The sequence below is a fragment of the Epinephelus moara genome, chromosome 2 (assembly GCF_006386435.1).
Source record: "Epinephelus moara isolate mb chromosome 2, YSFRI_EMoa_1.0, whole genome shotgun sequence".
Lineage (NCBI taxonomy): Eukaryota > Metazoa > Chordata > Actinopteri > Perciformes > Serranidae > Epinephelus > Epinephelus moara.
The window spans coordinates 7,799,719-7,822,922 of record NC_065507.1 but is presented as its reverse complement, the minus strand read 5'-3'; the positions used below and the strand labels follow the sequence as shown (position 1 = coordinate 7,822,922).

The 23,204-nt window shown below is 43.1% G+C and overlaps 1 protein-coding gene across 2 annotated transcripts in view; it reads right to left on the bottom strand.

The window, feature by feature from the left end:
- The window catches only part of numbl (NUMB like endocytic adaptor protein), an 83,056-nt gene that overhangs the window by 16,605 nt on the left and 43,247 nt on the right, over nt 1-23,204 (bottom strand). For both annotated transcript variants that reach the window (XM_050071342.1, XM_050071351.1), the window contains exons 2-3: nt 8,007-8,157; nt 1,463-1,537 (exon numbers count right to left, since the gene is read on the bottom strand). In XM_050071342.1, the coding sequence (XP_049927299.1) occupies nt 1,463-1,537; nt 8,007-8,132 (201 nt within the window). In that variant the 5' untranslated portion in view covers nt 8,133-8,157. The remainder of the gene's footprint in view (nt 1-1,462; nt 1,538-8,006; nt 8,158-23,204) is intronic.

Here is a 23,204-nt window from a genome sequence, read left to right as displayed (position 1 = left end):
CCGCTAAGGAAAGATGCTGATGTAGATGGAAGATGGAAAAGAGTCGATCCGGTGGGGAGAATCAGAGGAGAGAAACAATGAAAGGAAACGGTGGTGAGAGGAGAAGGAGACTAGAGTGAATGTATGAAATTGGCTGTGATTCAGTTAACTCTCTGAGATTTTCTGACAAAGTGGTGCCTTTTGTTAAATAAAGTTACATTCCTACTTAGGGGAATCAGGTTTAAGATGAGTGCATGCTGACTATAGAAAATGTGCTGCTCTGCAGTTTTGTTGGGCAACCTGATTTTTATATGACAGTGAAGTTTAAAGGAGCATTATATTGGATTCATAAGATTTTGTAGCATCTAGTGGTGAGCATTGCAGACTCCGACTGGCTGAAACATCTCCTATGTGCCAAGTGTGAACTTCAGGAGGTTTTTACTGGGAGCCGAATTATCCACAGACGTCTCTTCCTCTCCAAAACAAATGAACCAAGGGATTTAAATTGGTCAAAAGACTGAATAAAGTAGTTTTACACTGAAATTCAGTGTTTTTCCAATGCTGTTCTGCTCGTCACTGCTCTTCACCTACTACTGTGTGTTCACCTTTTTTTTTGCCATAAGTCAAATTATCCACAGAGGTCTCTTCCTCTCTAAAACAAATAGCCAGGTGATTTAAACCAGTAAAAACACTAATAAAGCAGAAAAACTTTTCCTCCAACATTATTTGGCATGTCGGAGACAGGCTGCTGGCCTTGGACTTGCTTAAGTGTGCTTTCCTTTCATCGCGCATAGCTGAAGATTCAGACGTTCGGGAGGTTTTTACCGAAAGCTCAATTATCCACAGAGGTCTCCTCCTCTTCAAAACAAATGGATCAGGTGATATATCCCCCTAAATCCAACACACTAGTCCTTTAATGCTGTTTCATCAAAAGAGCCCTGAGCAGAAAGCGACACAAACTCCGGTTTTCTTCACTGCTGAGTGTGTGTGTGGCTGTCTGACACTGGCTGGTCTGTGTCACTCTGTTCACACGCTCCCTGTCCGAATCCAGCTTCCCAGGGGGGCAGACTATGTGTGTGAGTATGTGTGTGTGTGTCAGTAAGCATGTATATGTGTTTATGTTCTACTCTCATGCACGTAGTGGGATTAGACAGACAGACAGACGGACAGATATGGAAGAAGACCCACCAGTGAGGGCGAGGCGGGAGATGAAAGAGGTAAAGAAGAGAAAATAACAAGAAGGTAACTGCAGAAAGTATTGAACGTGTGTGTGTGTGTGTGTGTGTGTGGGTGGGTGTGGGTGTGGGTGTTATTGCACGAGCTTGGCGCAACTGGGTCTATAATGAGCTCCAGTGAAGTTTGCAGATCCTTGGGGTGAGTATTTGTAACTGCCTCGGCACAACAAAATGAACCTCCAGTGCTGCAGCAGGGGAGGTGTGCGTGCATGTGTGTGAGTGTGAGAGAGTGTGTGTGGTATACTTACAACTTTAAGCTTCTTCACTGCCTCCTCGCATACGTGCATCCCTCTCGACTCCTCCACCTCGACCAACCCCAGGTACTGCGGAGAAAAGAGAGCAGCGATATTATACAACAGACCCTGATTGTTATGAAGTTTTTGATTTCACAGTTTTCATGTTTTGGCTTTACTCTTCATCTCACCGTCACGCCAATAAAGCAGACTGAGCTGAAATGAAAACTATGTCAAGACAAACAAACAAAAAAAAAAGAGACAAAGTGACATAAAAGCTACCAAAGCCTCATTAGTCCCGATCAGTATTTCTGAGTGCTACCAAATTGACAGGAGAGTAGCTAATAGGCTCCCGTACTGGATTTACGGCCGCAAGTTGCTGCTGATAATAAAGACAGGAGAGAGAGGGGAGGTCTGAAATAATTTATAGGCTCACATCCCCTTTTGTTGTCTCTCCAGTGCTCTGCTCTGTGGTGTACGGAGAGCCTACAGGGACACAATTAAAGCTCCCCGCTGCTCTGCTCTAGTCAGAAGCCAAGCGGTGAGGCAACAGGAAGTTTTAAGGAGAGCTCTGAGTTTTGTAGAGATTGGTCCCCAAACTGAAATACCTGTTGTAAACAATATGTGTGGCAGATTTATGAATGAGAGCGGAATTGCTTTACGCTCACAGAACACGAATAAACAGTTTTCAGAGCGATGTCATTATTAGATACACACACATGCGGGGGGTAGAAAACAAACAAGGATTAATGAGTGAGAGCTTGTGAGGAGAGGAACATGAGAAGTCTTTTTTTGTTTTTAGAAAACTGCAAAAGTAATGGGTGGAAAATGTTCAAAGTGCATCATTATTAATTAGCATCTAGCCATCTGGTTATAGCCCTGGATTCTGATGAGGTGGAGAACAGCTTTGTGAAGAAATTGGGGAGGAAAAAATGTCTATTTTAAAGTATAAGATGGCTCACACTGTTAATGTGTGTTTCTGACTGTTTAATGAATATTTTACTGGCAAGAACCACACCATCATTAAATTGCATTTTTACAGTTTTATTCAAGAGAAATGTGACTAATGTGCGAGGCTTGGATTGCTTGTAGTGTACAACAGCGGATCTGCCATAGCACCCGCGTACCACGAATCCCCTCAGGACTCTACATAGAGGAGATGAAGAGAGGAAAAGAGAGGATGGGATTGGACAGCGGGACAAAGAATACAAGAGCGAATCAGGAGGAGTGGGTTAGTGGGTATATATGCAGGAGGGTAAAAGGTTGAGGTGTTGCCCTGTTCCTGAAATTCTGCTAGATAGCTCCGGTCCAAATATTTGGTGATCACTTTGGCAACATGGTGACAGTGATGGTTTTGGATGAAAAACACATTGTAACAACTAGAGATTTTTTTTTCCTTCCCAGTACTGATTCTGATACCTGAACTTGCGTATCGGCCGATAACAAGTACCCATCTGACACCACATAAATAAATAACAGCTATACTACTACCCTGTATGGATGTGAACGGATTGTTACATTGTTGTGTGGCCTGGCTCAAGTTAAATCCTTTGTAAAACATGAACAAATACATACAGAGAATGACAGCATAGAAATAACCAGACTCCTGACATTTTGCTAACAGCTAACGTTGCATTATTTACCAGAAATCAATTCCTTGCTGCTCTCAAACAGTAGTTGCCAGGGGCTGCACAGCACAACCTGCTGTGTAGGCTATGAGGGTGGAGAAGAACTGATCTATGGGAAAACTGCAGTTTTATCTGGGTGTAAAACTACTTTATCAGTTAAGTATGTTGTATTGGATCCTTGTATAACGTATACCCCATCCAGCATTTTAGGCAGTATCACAGGCATTTCCAAACTGGTATCAGTATTGGAACAACTCAAGTTACAACTCCTAATTTTTCAAAGAAACATGGCTGTATACACTGCTGTCATCTATGATGAGTTTTTAAACAGCGCCCGATCACATGGATCTTTCTGATGAACTGGCGTCCTGCTAGCTATTGTACAAGCGTTGGATAATAAACTGAACAATCTCCGTGCCTGCATCAGTTTACAACAGAACATCAGAAACTGTAATATCCTTTGTTTCACCCAAAAATCCTGGACAGCACCATTCAACCAAGAGGCTCTTTTTCTGTATATCAATCTGACAGAGCTGCTCTGTTGAAGGAAGCAGACGAAGTCTGTGCTTTATGGTGAATAAGGACTGGTGTGACAGTGGGAATGTGAGGTGCTGTCCTGTTCCTGCTCATCTGTAACAGGAAACCGATGGAATTGGGAGCCGGTGATGTTTTTATTCCCACAGCTGGGGAAATCACAAGTTCGCACCATTTTGGTATTCCTCTGTTTACCTACAGCAGCTGACGAGGGTGTGTTGTGAGCCTGAGCCGGTGTTCGCACTGTAGTAGTAGGTATATATAGGGCTAGTACATCTTCTTCCTCACTAATAATAGCCTACTGGTTCTCTGTTGGAAACAGCCGATGAAGTTTTCGTTAGCCGTTGCTATCCTGCGCGCCTGCACGGCGTGGTGATGAACTGTCTAATTGATTTCTGTTGGCATGCTGTCTTGCGGGCCTGCACGGCGGAGTGATACTGGCCAGAAAATAGTCCCAATTGATAGCAAGGTCTGATTTAATGCAGGGATGTTTTAAAATTATTGAAATAGTCTAACAAAACACATGCATACTTTTTTGTAGCTTAAAACCTTCTGGTTACGTGTCCCCCTTATATCTTAAGAACTACTTTTTCTCCGGTAAGCTACGAGCCATTTCTCAGAGCAGGAGGCTCGTTGACAGTAGTGACACTGTCACATCAGAGCTACAGATGGTCAGCGTCAACACAACTTCATGTCCAAAAACCTGAACTATCACTTTAATTTCTAAAACAACAGAAGCTTTAAACCTCAAACTACAGTTAAATCATTCTACAATCAGAAATAATGGATTACCATACTATCCGGAAACACGAAGCTGTAAGTGGAGGCAAAAATGGACTGAATTACAGTGCACATGTTGAAGGAGCCAACAGGATCACATTTCACCGGAGTTGTGCCTTGTATGACTTCATGTTGCATGTTCTCCCTGCGTCAGTGTCGGCTTTCTCCAGGTACTCCAGCTTCCTCCCACAGTCCAAAGACATGCAGGTCAATTGGTGACTCTAAATTGTCCGTAGGTGTCAATGTGAGTGTGAATGGTTGTCTGTCTCTATGTGTCAGCCCTGTGATAGTCTGGAGACCTGTCCAGGTTTCCCCTGCCTCTCGCCCAATGTCAGCTGTGATAGGCTCCAGCCCCCAGTGACCTCTGTTTCTCACTTGAATTTCAGGTGTCAGGTTAGCAAGCTGGAGCTGACAGGTGTCTATCAACGTGCTGCAGTGGTGAAAAAAGTTTTGGACACATGAGGATAAATGCCACATACAAGTTCAACTTCCATATCCAGAGGAAGTGAAGGTGGTGGGTGTGGAGCTGGTACAGAGAAAAAAAAATCTATCATTCATCATAAATCGAGGCAGGCCATTTTTCAGAACTTTCCAAACTCAGATTTTCTAAAAGTTAACTTTTTTGTCCGCATTGAGCTCAAGAATGCAGTTTTCTTTCCTCTGGTACAGTTGAACCGCTCTGCTACAGCCATTAATAGTGCATGAGTCGTGAATACATTTGGAGTGAAAATGGAGAGAAAGAGATGTGAGAAAGAAAGATGAACAGAGGAACGAGAAGGAAAGAAAAGCTGCAATAAAGAGACTGAGAGGTTTTTTAGTGCTACCATCTCTCGCTGCAAAGCTCCAAGCTCCACTTCGCTGCCCATCTCATTGCGAACTCTGTGGAGCATTACCATCAGGACCATTTTCCATTAGCTTGCCTCTCACACCGCCTTTTCTTACACTCATCTCTGCCTTTGTTATCTTTCTCTCTCTACCTTGTATTTTTCTTTTGCTTTCTGGTTTCTTCATTCAGTCTGCAGCCTTTCTCCTGTCTCGCCCCTCTTATCCAGGTCCATATCTCTGCGGCGCTCTCATTTCATATCTCACAATGTGTCTCCGTCCCCTCCGTGTGCCCTCATCCCTCACCCTGTCATCTCCTGTGGTCTCCTTAATCTACAACCCCACCTCGATGTCATTCCTCCCTCTCTGTCCTCCATCTCTTACTGTCATTGTCTCTCCAGCCCTTCAACAAATCACTTTGGTTCTCAGCAATAGGCAGACAGCACACACTCAGACTGGAGCTGGTTATCAGTAAATTGGGCCATCAATAATTCCTCTTATATATTTATTTATTTGCTGATTGCAAATGAGGCACAGAGCTGAGAGCTAAGAGTCTGTACTTTGCTCAAGGGCAATTTAATTACCACATGGTTTCTATTTGGATGGAATGGTCTTCAATCTTATTGAGATCAAAATGGGAATTTATTTGACATGTAATTTGATCACATTGCCAATAACACGGGCAGCCAATCCAAGAAGATCAATGGTATTCTGTTTCTTGTTGACCACAGGTTTACATACACTTTGGTCATATTATGCTTACACGCGGAATGCACCAAGCTCTGCCATGTTTGTATGACTCATGTCAGTTTTGGGTGCATTGCCTTCCAGTGAGTTCATTGCAAACAAACTTTAAAATGCAAACATCAAAATGAAATCAGTTGTCTTGTATTTTTAAAGGAACAGTTCAACGTTTTGTAAAATACTCTTAATTGTTTTCTTGGCGAGAGTTAGATGAAAAGATTGATACCAGTGTCATATCTGTACACTGAAAGCTACAGCCAGCAACCCATTAGCTTAGCTTAGCATAAAGAGCCAGGCTAGCTGCTTCCCCCTGTTTCCAGTCTTTATGCTAAGCTAAGATAAGTGCCTCCTGGATCCAACAAGCAAATATTCAAAAATGCCAAACTAATTTTTAAAGGTACAGCGTGTAGGATTTAGGTGAATATATTGTCAGACATGGTATTTAATATCCATAACTATGTTTTCATTAGTGTATAATCACCTGAAAATGTGTTGGTTTCTTTTTTTACCTTGCAGCGGAAATACATGGGACACAGACGCAACACAACTGGTAGCGGTTCAAAAGTGGGTTGTGGGTCCCTTCTGAATGGACCGCAAGTGACTCGCATGTCTCACATTTGAAAGTTCCTTGACAGAGACAGCAAACTAGGTTGACAATATGGCCAAACGCAAGTATGACGCCGAATATATCAAACTGTGTGGACCTTGAACTAATGACTAAGAAGAAATCTGGACCCCGTGGCTGGACCAGTTGGGAACCACTGTGCTGCAGCATGCCCGCAACAACGCCCGCTGCTACACTGACCACAGACTCCACGCTTGCCCACGCAGGCATTGCACAGCTCCTCTATTTTGTACGACTAGTCTATTCTTTTTTCTCAGCGCACGGCTCTGCAGTCCTCCAACAGATAACAAATACACAGTATTATGTAAAAAACAAAAAACAAGCAAAATTTGTTTAAAAATGATTCACATAAATACCAGCGACAATGTGCAGCAGCAGGTGAACCTTGTGGGTGTTTTTACCCTTTACATTTAAATAAATCAATCAATCAAAACAATGCCTCCTGTCGTTAAAACAATCCAGTTAATTGATTCAGTACCAGTTAATAGAGCCAAACCCTGCATACACAACTGTATTATCTTTTGGTAAAGGTAAATACACTCCACAGTAAAGCTAGTTTATATCTACATACAGTGCGCGTCCTCTTCCGTGGAGTTTACCATGTCGTTTTACAGATGTGAACAAACCAAACACTGGCTCTAGATAGGGACATTCACATTTTTGCATCGGCCACCTGAGTTCTCCGACACGCCTGGCACTCGGGAGAAGTTTCAGTTGGTTGTAATCTGCAGCCTCACCGCTAGATGCTGCTAAATCCTTCTCACTAGGCCTTTAAGAAAAGCAAAATAAAGCCAAGTCTAAACCCAAATCTCAGAAAATACCTTTTTTTTTCTTTAATTAAATATGTTTTAAAGATTAAACCATACATACACCTACATGTATGAGGTAAATGGACCATCTAAGGCGGCTTGGTCCAGAAGCAGAATCTGAGTTTGTTCTTCCTCTGTGATGTTCAAGGATACAGTTCTGCATAAATGCGGATCCAGCGCACCTGTAATTGTTGCACGTCCTTAAACAGGACGCACTGGCATGAGCTGTGATAAATGAACTGCGGTCTCGGCCTCAACCCAGAAAACTCTACCTTGCCCTTTTGCGTGGCCCTTTGATTTATTCAGCTGAGGTTCATGTCACTATATACGCAGAGTGAAGTTACTCCTCACCTAAAATGGGAGATTACATTCATGACCTTGTGACATTTTGTTATGTTCAGTCATATATGTATGTATATGTATGTATATATATATATATATATATATATATCCCTTGTTTACACTGACAAAACTTAATGATAATTATGGTGTTTACTGTGGTTATTTCAGACGTAAGTTGTGAAATATTCCCTCTGGGAAAGAAACACGTTGAAATATGACTGTTATATTACTCTGGTTAAGAATGGACCAGCACTGTAGCAGCTTTGGATACTCACCCGAACAGGGAAGTTGCATTTGCCCTTTCGTACAGCCTCCTCGTCTGCCTGCCACTGATGCGGTCTGCTGGCCTCTGGCACGTAGGTGGGCTTCTTCCTCCTCAGGCTCTGACGAAGCTTGTTCATCTCCGGGGTCACGTGCTCCCTGGTACTGTGGACAAAGAAAAGAGACGGTGGTTTAGTTGCATTGCTCAGCCTACACAGCTGCATGTTAGCTCAGAAGATTTAAAAACACTGAAAAAATGGCAATCATCACAAGCAAGTGAATCTCTTTAACACACATTAAAACAAACAGCATTCAGTCACTGTCAATTTAACAGTAAGGCTCATTAAACGCTAATTAAATGCAACAAACTACAATTTAAAGAAATGCCACTTGAGAGATTTGAACAGAAACTATAGCCCTGTGTTTCACGCAGGATTATGAGTGAAGAGGGATGGATTTCATTGATTAGCTCAAGCTCATTATGCAGTAATCATCCCTAACAAGGCAGTCAGTGCATTAGCGTCATAAACGCCACGATGCCCCATTGATTCTCCATTCAGAGACAGGCTGTACAAATCACACAGGTAGAACGTTAACGCTAATGAACACAAAGCATAGGGTGTGCTTTCATCTCCCCAAGAAACATCAAGAACGCAGAGCGAATGCTGATAACCACACACACACACATGTGCACACACTCCAATCCTTCTCTGAGCACACACAATCCTCTCTGCGCTGCTTAATTAGACCATTCAGCCCGCTGGCCTGTTTAGCGATGCTAATTTCCCAGCACAATGAAACATGACGCCATCAAAACATGACCTGTTTAAAAATGATAATTACTGTTTTCATTCCTCCACAGTCACATCCCCCCTCAACAGAAGACCTGCAGTACAATAAAAACATCTCTCCTCGCGTGCGTCCTGCGTCTTCATCAAGACTGAGTTAACTGAATCATCAGCTCCTCTGTTATCTCTTTCACAAGTGTTACATCTGACTTTACTCCATCCAGACCTTTCACACCTCTTTACAGGTTCCTTACTTTGAAGGCATTTTCCTCGTCTGATAAGAGACACACCAGCAAGCCTTACTTGCTTTTGCAGAATTCTTGCAAACACAGCACAATCCAGAGCAAAGAAATGTCTCTCTTTGTCCCTCTCTGCTTCCATTCCTCCATATCTCTTTGGTTTATCTGAGCAAAGAATATACATGTATCATTTTCTTACCATGTGCTTGCCCCAAAGGTCGGCATCCTGGCCACAGGGCGTGAAAGCACACAAATATTACACTGAAGAAACATTAAATCCATATGTAAGCAGTGAAGCTGCTACTGAAGGGAAGAAATCTTCTCTCTGCTCTGCCTCACACAGAAAATACATATATATACACACAGACAGATACATCACTTCCCATAATCACTGCTGTGTTACTGGTAATAAGGCAGGCGTGCAGGAAGGGTGTGTAATTACACGTTCCCGTGAATCTCACACACACACTGTGGCGTGTGTGTAACGAAGAGTATTCCAATGAAACAGCCCGAGTGGCTTTACTCATCTCTGGCATGTGAGGCACGCGTCCTTTGCCAAGCGCGCTCATACACACACACACACACACACACACACACACAACACACACAGGCCCCTCTGCAGCTCGCTGCGCACACATGTCAAGGCTTGCGCCAGTCATTTCTGGGCGAAGCGCCATCTGACTGGCACCTGGATGGCAGCAGGTGTGAACTAGCTGGTGCGTAATGCCCCACAAGGGAGGCGGAGTGGGGGGCGGTTACAGTAGAAGGGACAGGGTGGGGGAAAGGAGGCGCTAGTTGGGGAATACAGGATGCCCTGTAACTGCCCTCATATGGTTGGGGACAGCAGTAGAGGAGGAGGAGGAGGAGGAGGAGGAGGAGGAGGAGGAGGAATGAGCGAATAATCATCTGATGCCAAGCCACAGGGGGAAAGGCAGGAAAACGAAATGATGTAAACTGAGGGTACTGGGACAAGTGAAAACTGACTGGAAGAAGTGTAAAGATGAAGAAACGAGGTGAGAATATCATTGCTGTCACATGCAATTATCATGCTAATCATCCATTAGTCATCTAGTTCCAGTGGCATGGAAATGTGTGGAGGTTGTGTGGTGTGACGGCAAAGTTTAACAGGCCAAAAGACCAGAAGGATGACGACAGAAAGACCAACAAAGCAGCTATCAGAGAATAAAAATCCACCTCATGCTGACGACACACTGTGCCAGCAAAAACAGAACCTTCCTATTATTTGTACAAACAGAATGATCCATTAACATCAATTTTCAGATCATTTATCCTTTAATTGAGAAAATCTAATAAACTAAATCATATTTATCCACTTAAGAGCGCAGACTTTCATATTTTAAAGACAGAGTAGCGATAGCAATACCATTTTCTATATCATGGGAAAATTGACAGCTATAACACAAAAAATATGGAGTAATGTTCTTGCCTTTATGAAAAGCATTCACCTGTTCATGCCGATGTTTCTCCATAATTACTACCATAAACAGACCTTAATTATTATGCTAATGAGGTCATTAATTTTATACTGTAAAATTTTGTATTAATATTATTATTAATTATAGCTTCAATGTGTTGGAGCGAGTCGATACACAAAGAAAAGAGGTGGAGGAGTGAAACAGGGAAGAAGGGAAAAAAAACGAGGTGAGGAAATTGATATTGTGACACACCCAATTATCCTGTCTCACAGCCATCAGTCATCCTGCTTTAATTAAATGGAGATATAGTGGGGTTAAGTGGTTTGACACGAAGATTAATAAGCCAGCTGACTAGAAGGAGGGAAACCAGACGAGGACAGACAGAGACAGACAGACCAACAACAACACTGTCATACATTTATGCTCTACCTTTAAAGGTAGTGCAGACTTTGAGAGGGAATCTGGCTTTAGTAATGTATAAAAAAAAGTAAATATTAACTCTGTGTCTTAAAGCAAACTTTGGGAAATACGCTTATTTGAGGGAGTTGGATTAGATTTCCCCCCAGACTTGTAAATTGTTGCTGTTATGGCCGCAGCTGACTTAACCCTTTCTGTACCATGATTAGGATGTGGTCCCCTGTACCTGATAGGCTACACCCGCTGAGCTGTTGGCCTTCCCCAGGCCGACAAGTCTGGCCTCTGTAATCCAAAGGGGGGAACTCAGCACCCAGAATCTACAAATGCCTGCCCAGCTTGGTGGCCAGACAACTGGAACTCTTCACATGACCAACGCGCTGATGGCAATAAACAAAGAAACAGTCCCGAGCGCTTGTAAGGAGGCAGATTGGGGTGGTGGATGAGCCAAAAAGAAACAAACCTCTGCCTGGGACATTCCCCTGGAGTCTCATGTTCAGATCTATGTGAAATTCAAGTGAACTTTGAGTCATTTTAAGGCATGTTTCTCTTCCTAAACCTAACCTCCGTAGCTTACTGTTAATTACGTGATCGGCAAGATGCAATGATGCAAGATCACAAAATACTGTCTTCCCTCTGCCCAACCAGCACTCGAACATTGATTCAAAGTAGTCTAGTTTGAAAGAGAGACTGATTAACTAAGATACATAAAAAGTTTTCACAGGCCTCCATGCTGCTTTCTTCTGTTTACCATAATTACGTGACGGTTCAGTATATTATACCAACCATTCATTGAGAATACGTTGAAAATTATTAATGTATTTTGGAAAGATTTCTTTTAAAACTGAGATATAACATGTTAATTAGTGAACTCCAGAGGTGCTGGACGGAGCCAGGCTAGTTGTTTCCCCCTGTTTTCAGTCTTTACGCTAAGCTAAGCTAACCTGCTGCCGGCTGTAGCTTTACATTTACTAGACAGATATGAGAGTGGTATCGAACTTGTCAACTCTGCCAGAAAAAAACACAGGCATATTCCCCAGAATGTCAAGAAGAAAGAAGAAAGAAATGGGTTCCAAAATATATTCAGATGACACTGTGGAAAGTGTTTCTTTCATTTGTACGGGTGGTATGAAGTCCATGATGTATGTACCATGGCTGGAGGACAGAGAACATGACGTAAGCCAGACTGCAGTGAAAACACAAGTGGAAACAAGTTGATAGTCCCTCTCTTGCCGAGCAGCGCAGTGTGAAATGAACTGGAATCTGGTAGTAAACCCTCTTTGATGGAGAGACACATTAGGGTGGAGACATTACCCAGCATGCAACACATGAAGGCCTCGCATAGCTGTGACCTCACCCCGCACAACAAGAACCATCTGCACGAGTGAAACAGAGACAAGAGACAGACAGAGGGGGCGAGCAGGCAGGCAGGGAGGCGAGGATGGAAAACATCACAATAAATCTATAAATCACCGGCACAAATGAAGTCCCCGCTCTCGTCATAAACCCACGCAAAACTCATGAGCACTCCAGCGCAGACTACACAAAACAAGAGGCATGCTGCCAAAAAACACATAGTTGTTTTGCATCCAGTGTTTGAGTTAGCAGACATCTGGAATGTATTGTTGTAGAGGAGGTGGCAGGAGAGACGACTTACGATCATACGATGTTAGGTCGTAGACTTTTAAGTCTGTTCACCTGGGTTGACCCCCCCTTCATCGTAGCTTCCTTTCCAGACCCTCCCTATTCTTCTTCTTCGCTGGTGTTTATGCTCCAGGTCTCCCCTTTGCTCTGCTCGTGCCCCAAAGACGTCAACAACGGATGCAAAAATGGATCCCGAAGCTGAATGTCTGCAGCTCTGGTGATGTGAATGTGAGGAAATGGGTTTCACAGTGATGAATTTAGAGAGAAAGATTCGCCTACGCGTACAGACTAATAAAATGCAGGGGAAAGTATTTCAACATATTTGCTCCGGCTTGTTAAGTTGGTATTTTAACTGTTAGTAATTTGGGACAATCGTCACTAACAGTGTGTGTCGGTGATCCAGTTTCTTAGCTTGTGTTTGAAGTGTTAGAAAGTTAATGTGCATGTCAGTCTGCATTCATACGTGTGTGTGTCACCTCTGTGTTCCCCGCACATAATCCATGTTAAGACTGCATGAACTCATGTGTGTCCAGCTGTGTTTTGTGCTTGCCAGATGTGAGTCTGATTGATATCTTTGGCACTCTCCTTCTCTTTCACACACACACACACTCCTGTACACACACATTTTTACACACACATACACACACACACGCAGCGTTCCTCCCTGATCCAGATGTTCTGTGTTCAACAGCGGCTCAGAGATTTTGGCAAAACGGGACACACTCCTCCCTCACACTTCTTCCCAACCAGATGCTCACAAAACACACCTCGTACGGGGAGGGAGACAGAGGAGGAGGAGGAGGAGTGATGTTGCCCCACACACACACATGTAACACAAACACACACAGTGAGTCATTGCCACCTCGCATTACGGTAAGCCATATGTCTGTGGAGCTCCGGAGAGACAAGGAGGGGACAGCGAGAGGCGGAGCAAGTGTTCAAGTGTGTATGTGTGTGTGTGTGTGTGTGTGTGTAGGGGATTGTCTCGGCTTAGTCATTGAGCTGACCACTTTATATGGACACGATGTACCTCTCTGTTTCCTTCTATCTGTTCCGCTGAATTCAAGTTGTGACTTATTGGCTGAACAGCTGAGAAGCTGGTGTGTTTTGCAAAAGCATCCAGTGTGACTGACTGAGAACATTTAAAGTCATAATGGCAGAAAAAACACCAAAGATCAGCGTTACTATAGCTACAGTGCAAAATGATTGTTGTACTGTTTCAGGATTGAACTTTATGGCTTGTTTATCTAAACCATTTTACACCAGCACCATCTGACAGGCATAAACACGTTTAGCTGCAAAAACCCAGAGAGAGTTTTTGTTCCAGACAGAAGCCACAGAAATATGGGGGCATTCATTCATTTTCCATAACAGCTTCATGGTTGCAGAGTTGCTGGAGCCTATCCCAGCTGTCACTGGGCGAGAGGCGGGGTACACACTGAACAGGTCGCCAGACTATCACAGGGCTGACACATAGAGAAACACAGACAAGCGCTCACGATCACATTCACACCTACAGGCAGTTTAAAGTCACCAATTAACCTAACCTGCATGTCTCTTGAAAACCCATGTTAACACGGAGAGAAAATGCAAACACATGAAGAGCGCAGCCAACTGGCTGGTTTGATCCTGGAACCCTCTTGATTTGAGGCGACAGTGCTAATCACTGCACTCACCTGCTGCCAATATGAAAACATCTCTTTCTGAAATTATTTCAACATGTTAAAGACAATTTTGTAGTTTCTGTCATATACCCCTTTTCCAACAAAATTAGCACATGTATGTGGGTTTTTCAAAAACGGGTGACCCCACTAAAACTAGTTTATAGACTCCTTTCCCATTGCCATTTTTCGACATCACAGACAGGCCAGGAAACTGGTAGGTAAACAGTTAATATTAAAATCTATGGTAAACAGTAGAAAGCAGGATGGCGACATGCAAAAACTTCACGGTGGTTACTTCTTTTTATATATCTTGCACTTATTCAGTCTCTCTTTCAAACTCAGTAGACTCATTTAGATCGGCATTTTGTGGTGGCATGTTATTGCATCTCGCCGGCTAAGGGGCTAAAATTAGCACGTTCACCTGGGTGTTGTGTTTCCATCAGTGCCGATCAGAGCCAGAGCTGATAGAGTCATTTGACCCAGGTGTGAATGCCAATTCCATTGCATTAAAAAGCCAGATGTTAGCAGGTGGTAGCAGGTTTTTTGTGCAGTGGAAAAGGGACTTTAGCGACTCCCACTGCTCACCTCATTCTAGAACTTTGTGGCCATGAAACCGAATTTGTGATGCCTGCTTTCTCCCCACCGCGATCCGATCAAAGTTCTTCTGCCTGTAATTTATTTTGTGAAGTGATGTAACAAAAAACTGCTCTATAGAAAACTGTAAAACAATCACTCGTTACACATGACAGTACCACTTTCTAATAAAATATTTATGAACATTTTAGGAGTTGTATCAAATGTCTTATCTGTAGTAAATTAATCATTAACTCAACATTTATAGATCAGTTATAAGACATCAGTAAGAAGAACAATTGGGGCGGAGTAGTGGCCTAAGGGTCGAGGCACTTGCTAAGGACATTTGCTCCCAAAAACGAATAAATTCATAAAATAAAACTGAAAAACCTTCAGGATGCCAGGTTGTGAAAACTCTCTTAGACTAGTTGGACTGTTTGGACGCTTGCTCTCTGGAAAAGGACAAAAATCCACTTATTAAAATGTTATTGACATCTTCAACGTAATACTAGTGAATGAACAGATAAATAAATATTTTATTTTCATGTCTTTTCGAGTCATTTACACGAGCCACCTCTCATGAGATTATTCAGACACATTTACCAACAACAAACCAAACATTCCTGAATGTTAACTCACCATCTTCCAGCAGCACAATACATAAACATCATCCAGACACAAACACAAACATCATCATGCAAAAAAAAGACATAAACCTCCCAAAACCAAAGCTTCAACAGACATCCCACAACTGAAATATAAAGTACAGTACTACTACTATGTCTTAGTCGCAGAAGAAACAGCAGCCGAAGGCATTTTCACAACCCTAAATGTGTTAACTGTCTGTGACTTTCATTGTTGCTGTTTCTTGACTTGTTGAAAGTTAATTTTTTCTTCACTTTTCAGCTTCATCAGCTTTGTAATAGATTACCTAACTCCATCTCAAACACACACACACTCACACACACTCACACACCAAAGGCTCCCCATCCATTCATTTTTACGACCAGCTTTAAATGTCACTTCAATGGTGACTCATCTCTGGGCTAATAAGAGACAATATGCAAACATGTAGTTAATAGAATTAAATCAAAAGCACATTAGACACAGGCACATTGAGCTGACACACACACACACACACACACACACACACACACACACACACACACACACAGAAAACTGACCCATTTTCTGGGCCCCGCAGACTTCGACTGACACTGACTGACCCGAATAGGGACAGCGACTCTTACTATCATCCAAAATTCTCTCTTCCTCTTTCTCTCCCTCTCCCGCACACACAACAAGTGACAGGTGGTCTGTGTTTGTGTGTGTGATTAAAAACAAAGGAGTGTGACGTGGCGGAGATAAACCAGGGCACTTGTGTTTAGACTGAAGCCTGACCCAGGACAGGATGGCCTTATTCATTACAGTGGTTCATGAGGCTGTGGAGGAGTGTGTATGGGTGTGACAGAGTGACAGACGGAGAGTGCGCTATGTGCTCCTCCAAGGTCTTCCTTCCTGAAAATAACTACAAATAGATCATTTTAACGTCTGATTTTGACAGACAGATTGCTGCAGCACAAGCACTGCTACATACACAGATTTCCATAAAACATAAACACACAATTCAGTGTGAAATGAGACCAAGACTTTTGTTTTCTTGCTCGCAGTTCGGAGAGAATATTGATATCAATTTAATCAGCGATGAGCAGCGCTGTAAACTTGAGACTTTGAGTTAAATCAGACTATGACTGTGACACTTGACTTACAGTAGCTTCTGACACTGAGACATGAGACTCGCTAAAGACTTGATCTGAAGGCGAAAACATTTGCAAGTCTTGTGTTTCAACCGCTAAATTCCCTGAACAATGAAAAATAAATAAGACAGCTTCAAACAGCCCTTGTAGTGCTCAATATTTTATTGTCAGCTAAATAATTATTGAGCCGTGTAAAAACATTTTTGACACAGCTCTGAAAGATGATTTATTAAATGTGTTGTGTTTTGGCATCTTAGCATTCAGAGATCAGAGAGACTTAAAATGCTGAAACATACTTTTGATGTTTAGTGCAGAGGTTATTTTTTTAGCCTAGCTTAGCTCAAGAACTGAAAACAGAGGGAAATAGCTCAGTTCTGTCATAACACGCCTCCCAACAACTTCATAAATACAACATATCCTCAAACAACAGCTCATATGATATCCTTTGAAATAGTGACCCAAAAATGGCGTTATCCTTAAAAGTAAAGTTACTATAGTTAGCCAGGTGGTCCTGCTGGAATTGACTGTGCCCTGGCATTTGAGAGGAGGAAGGCCAAGTACGAGGAGCTCACAGGTGAATGCCGAAGCAATGGATGGAAGACCTGATGCTGCCCCATCAAGGTCGGCTGCCGAGGATTTGCAAGCCAGCCGTTCTACAGGGCCCTCAAGTTGCTGGGGATAAAAGGACTGCACAGCAAGAGAGCCATCAGGAACATCACCGATGCTACTGAGAGCCGGTGATCCATGGTCCACACTATCTACCTAGACACATGCCAGGGTCTGATCAACCCTGGCTGGGTCGCCTGGGCAAGGGTGTACAATGTTGAAAGACCTGAAACACCCAATGACCCCAGGTTATGTCACTGATGATGTGTCTAGGTTGCACCTAAAGGTGCGTGCAAAATCAATCAGGCTTAGGAGAAGAAACATGTTGACAACATGCCTTAAAATAATTCACATGGTTTCAAACATCGGTCTCCTGGGGAAAGTCCTGTGTTCTGTGACCCATCGCCCACTCCAACCTAAACCTGCCTCAGCTTCCTTCTTTACACCCATCTGCACATTGTTATCACAGCCTTCCAAAACACATGGGTTATGCACGAATTACTGGCTCATGTTTATGTGGGATATGTATGAATTTTGGTGCATTACTTTTGCGGGAAAATGTACGAACAGTGCATGAGAGCAACCTTAAAAAATCACACATAGGCTTGACATTGTATTTTGTATGTTAAACAGAAGTAGGATAAAACTTAAGATGTGTCCTCATCGGCTTTGAAAACAAGTTAAGACAATACAACATGTTCATAAGAATGTTTTGAAGTTAAGGTAAGGTTGATTTCTGTCTTGCGAGCCAGCTGTCTCTCCGTGCTGGAAGTTGATGCTGAGTGCAAAGTCTAAAAGCGTCCTGGACCAATGAACACGCAAAGATGGAACTGATGTCAATGTTCTTTTCTGATGACTTATTTAAACCCTAAAATGGACAAAGAGTTACGCCCAGCTAAAAATAACATCAAAACACAGCTGATTATAATATGGTCTGTAACTCTGCTGTTGATCATCAGACAGCCACTCAACCAAATCAGACGGGTTACAGAGCAGACGGGCGGTGTGATGAAATTTTCCACGTCAATATCTCAGCTGGAAAACAACACAACCCCACCAATCATTCAATCACTGCATCAATCATCGCCACAGAAACTGAGGAAACATCACAGCCGAAATAAAGTCATGAAAACCGCAATCCCTTGGGTGCAGCAGCTACAGTGAGCAAACATAAAGAAGTCGCAGCACGTACAGATCGGTGAAGAGCTGCATCCGGTACAGCGTGTAGGTGGCTTATGAAGCGTACTTTTCGGTAAGTGAGGAGGCAAACGCAGCCGTATTGCATCAGTAATGCTCCTTTCTGTCGAGATTAGGAGTGTGTGTGAGTGTGTGCGGACTGATGTACGGTGACAGCTGAGGCAGAGCCATGTGTTTAACCATCGGCCTGACACCTACTTGTCTCTGTCAGTCTCTTTCTGTCTGTCTCCTACACACACACAAACACACACTCTCTCACACACACACACACACACACACATATGCCTCAGCTTGCTCCATAAAGCAGGTCCACTCTATAAAAAGGGGTATGTGAGTTCATACATCTCTGTGGCACTGAAATTCAGGACCAATCCACGATCCATAGTCATTTGTAATGCAGTCAATACTGCTCATAACAGCACATAATATATAACAGTGGTATGTCCTTGAATGATTTTCTATACTGTAAAATTCATTATTAATGAAGTCAATTTTGTTTGCTTGCACTTAGATTCCCCAGTGTGCCTCCTGTACTGTGTGTGGGGTTAATAATTTCTAAATGTAACAAAGAAAAAAGCCAATAAAAATGTTTAAAATAGAAGAGGTACACTCACTGTCTGTGTCTAAATTTATTGTCAGCAAATGACTGAACATCCAGCAGCACACGGGCACTGAGAAACTTAATTTATTTTGATTTCCATGTGAGGAAATAGCACTGCAAAGTCATTTCTCGCTACATTTGACTCAGCAAGGAGGCTGCGAACGTGACAGAAATTTGTCACAACTGAGGCGAAGGCTCTGAGAGCTTGGAAGAAATGCATTGGTGACTCCAGCAAACCATAATAAACTCAATTATTTCTTCATCAACAAACAAGCGCCGTTGAAATTTTTACTCTACGAATTCATTTCCAACTGTGCTGACTCAATTACTAGTCACAGATTGGTAATATCTTCAGGTGGCGACTAACACACGTGATTGATAGTTTATTTTACTGCCATTGGCTCTGTTCCACCCATCAGGTTGGTCCTATTGATTGTGTTGTATTTTATGAGCTACGACTTCTCATCAGCGTCTACAAGACAGATTAGAGGTTAGATGGATTAACAGACAGACGAGTGTGTGTGTGTGTGTGGTGTGTCACAATGTCATGGTTACGTACAGACGCCAATTAGCTTGACACTGACTGGTAGACACATCCTGTCCTTCCTCTGACCCTCTAATGAAATATGATCTTTCAGGGGGCTTCTGGGCAGGGTGACGCATTACAGAAAGCTGCCCTAATGCAATTATAGTCAGTGTGTGTCTGAGTGTGAGTGTGTGTGTGTGTGTGTGTGTGTGTGTGTGTGTGTGTGTGTGTGTGTGTGTGCAGGCAGACTGGTGGTCATCTTGCATAATGAGACTGAACAGCCCTCTGTGACTCAGGCTGCAATGCAGTGTGGGAATGTAGTGCTTTATCACAGCAACAAGTGGAAGAAGCGTGAGAAAGATGTGGTCATCACAATGAAATCATGAGAGTGGGTGAAGAGGTGAGTCAAACTGCTGATCCAGGATCAGTTCAGTCACTGCCTCCTTGTTCTTAAATCAAACTTTGTCTGCAACAACTGACTCACAGTCACAGTCACAGGTGGAGGAGGGGGAATTTTAAATCATGTGCACATCAAAGATTCAGAACATGGGCATTTAACTTGAAAGTGCAGTTCGTGTCTGTTTGTAGCCTGCAGGGACAGCATTGCAAATGTTCTGCGTTACATGTGAAATGCCTAATCGCAAGCCAGAAAAGTCTTCAGAAAACCCTACTCTTGGTATTCTTGGTGTGTTTAAGCATTAAAGCAGGTTGGATCAAAACTGTATCTCTTTTCTCTTTTCACAGCTAGCTCAGGTCTTTTGATAACTTCCATTAATTGTGTTTAATGGGGATCTTGTTCATGAGTGAGGGTCGAATGGAGTGTGAGATGGATCGGCTGCTTGGCACGGCATCTGCAGTGATGCGGGCGCTGCACTGGACCATCATGGTGAAGAGGGAGCGGAGCCTGAAGGCAAAGCTTTTGATTTACTGGTCCATCTATGTCCCAACCTCTCACCTGTGGTCATGAGCTCTGGGTAGTGACTGAAAGAATGAGGTCACAGATACAAATGGCCGAAATGAGTTTCCTCAAAAGGGTGGCTGGGCTCAGCCTTAGAGATAGGGTAAGGAGCTCGCACATCCAGAGGGAGCTCGGAGAAGAGCCGCTGCTCCTTTGCGTTGAAAGGGGTCAGTTGAGGTGGTTCGGGCATCTGATCAGGATGCCTCCTGGGTGCCTCCCGCTAGAGGGCACACCCACTTGGTAGTAGGCCCCAGGGAAGAACAAGAACACGAAGGAGGGATTATATATCTCATCAATCAATCAATCAATTTTATATATAAAGCCCAATATCACAAATCACAATTTGCCTCAGAGGGCTTTACAGCATACGACATCCCTCTGTCCTTAGGACCCTCGCAGCAGATAAGGAAAAACTCCCCCAAAAAAAACCTTTAACGGGTAAAAAAAATCTGGCCCAAGAACACCTCGGGGTCCCCCAGGAGGAGCTGGAAAGCATCACTGAGGAGAGTTATGTCTGGAATACCTTGCTCATCCTGCTGCCCACGGGACCTGGCTTCAGATAAGCGGTTGAAAATGGATGGATGGAAGCCCAATATCACAAATCACAATTTGCCTCAGAGGGCTTTACAGCATACGACATCCCTCTGTCCTTGGACTCTCACAGTGGAAATAGGAAAAACTGGGAACGGGGAAAAAATGGTAGAAACCTCAAAAAGGGGGCACCCATTAGCTCACGGGGTAGAGCGTGCATCCCATGTACAAAGGCTATGTCCTGCTGCAGCGACCATGAGTTCAATGTCATGTCATCCCTTCTCTCTCTCTCCCCCCTTCACTCTTAGACTGTCGTAAAAAAAACGTAAAAAGCCATAAAAATAATCTTTAAAAAAAAGAAATCTCAGGACGAGCAACTGTGGAGGGAGCCAACATGACGCCAGAATAAACAGCAGGAAGTTTAAGATCATTATAAAACCCTTCGACTTAGGTGGTGAAGCGTTTTCTCACAGTGCCAGAGCCGCAAAAAATTTCTTGTTTCACGTTACCTCGTTTCAAAGCACACACAACTACAGCAAATACAGGAAGTCAAAGTTGAACCATGGAGGCTGGTAAGTAAATTGTGATGGATGTTAAACTGGTGATAATCGTCTGAAAGCTTGTGTCTGGTGTATTTTTAGGAATCACTCAACAAATTAATTCACCAAGTTAATTTTGATCTCAGGAATTAGAGCCCAAAGCACTGCACAGAAGTTTGTAATATACTCTGATGTGTGATTTAACAAGTCTTAAAAATCCTAAATATCCCAGCAGTGATTATTTTATCATTTATCAAGACAGTCACAAGGTAAACAGTAGAATCCAGTGGAAAATAAAGTGAAGGAACGTGTCCTTGCATGTATTACACTGGCCACTGAAACATTTCGCCCGCTCATATTATTCTTTAAATTCATTCTTCATCAAATGAAATGAAAATATAAAGCAAAGAGAAAGAGAGATTACAGTCAATTTGGCACCTGAGAGTCAAACAGTTAAGATAACTTAGATAACCTTTAGACAAGATAGGTAAACTCCTAGGAAAGTATTTGGAATGAAATAAGATGTCAACAGTAAGAAGATGGATAGATCCAGGAAGCAGCGCAGGTTTCCAGAGCTGACTCTTGTCCTGGTTTGACTACAGCGAACGCTCACATCTAACTCGCACTCTCAAACTGACACATAATATCATGCTCAAAGACAGTAGCACACTCGCCTCATATTCCACACACACACATACATACAATTCGTTTAGTGCACACATCATGTTCCCGTTCCTCCTGCCTCACTCATTCAAGGCACAAATCGAATAATGGGGCCGGGGAGGGCAGTCTGGCAAAGCCGGGAGTCTGAGAAAACATCCTGCAATTAAAATTATCTGCTTCCCAGTCTTTTCTGCAAATAGGATTTAGCTGGGAAACTTCAAGTGATATCGTGTTAGCTTTGCAGAGAGAGGGAGAGACAGAGGGAGCGTGTGCTGGTGCAGTCACACATGTGTATACACACACGCACTGTCACCTCAACACCATGAGATACACACATGCACACACAGCTCCCACACCTATTATCCTCTTCCTCCTGGCTTATCACGGCGCTGTGTCACCACCCCTCCTGCCACTGTTTCAATTCCCACCCACCCAAGTTAAGCCTGGTGTGTGTGTGAGTGTGAGTGTGAGTGTGAGTGTGTGTGTGTGTTGTACTCTGTGTTTCTGCAGGGAAACTTACCGAATGGAAGTTTCCCTGCAGAAACACAGGCACTATTTTTTGTAGGAAAAAGTATTCTTGTCTTTCTAAACATCATTGCATGCATTTGTGCACAAAAGTCTGTGCATGCTTGAATGCGTTCATACCTGTGTGTGCAGGCTTGTTTGTGTGTGTCTGAATGGGTTCAAAAATACAAAGGAGAGGCAGATTAACATAACAATATCCAAATCCCCCTCTGCCCTTGGAACAGCAGGTATGGGTACAGACCACGCTAGCTTTATATGTGTTTGTGATTGTGTGTGTGTGTGTGCATGTATGCACCATAGCATATGGCATTGTGTCTGCATCCATGTCAAAGAATGTCCATGTTTGCATGTTGGCATGTATCTGTGATAGGAAAACTGTGAGTGTGTGTGTGTTTGTGTGGTAGCTAATCTAAACACAGTGCAGCCAGGCGTGAATTGGAGCAGTCTAGTCGATATGCTCCAGTATCATATTGTCATGCTGTGTTCTCACTTTGTATTCCCTCCGATCAGTCTATCACAGTGCCCAAGGCTGGTTTATCATCTGTATTACG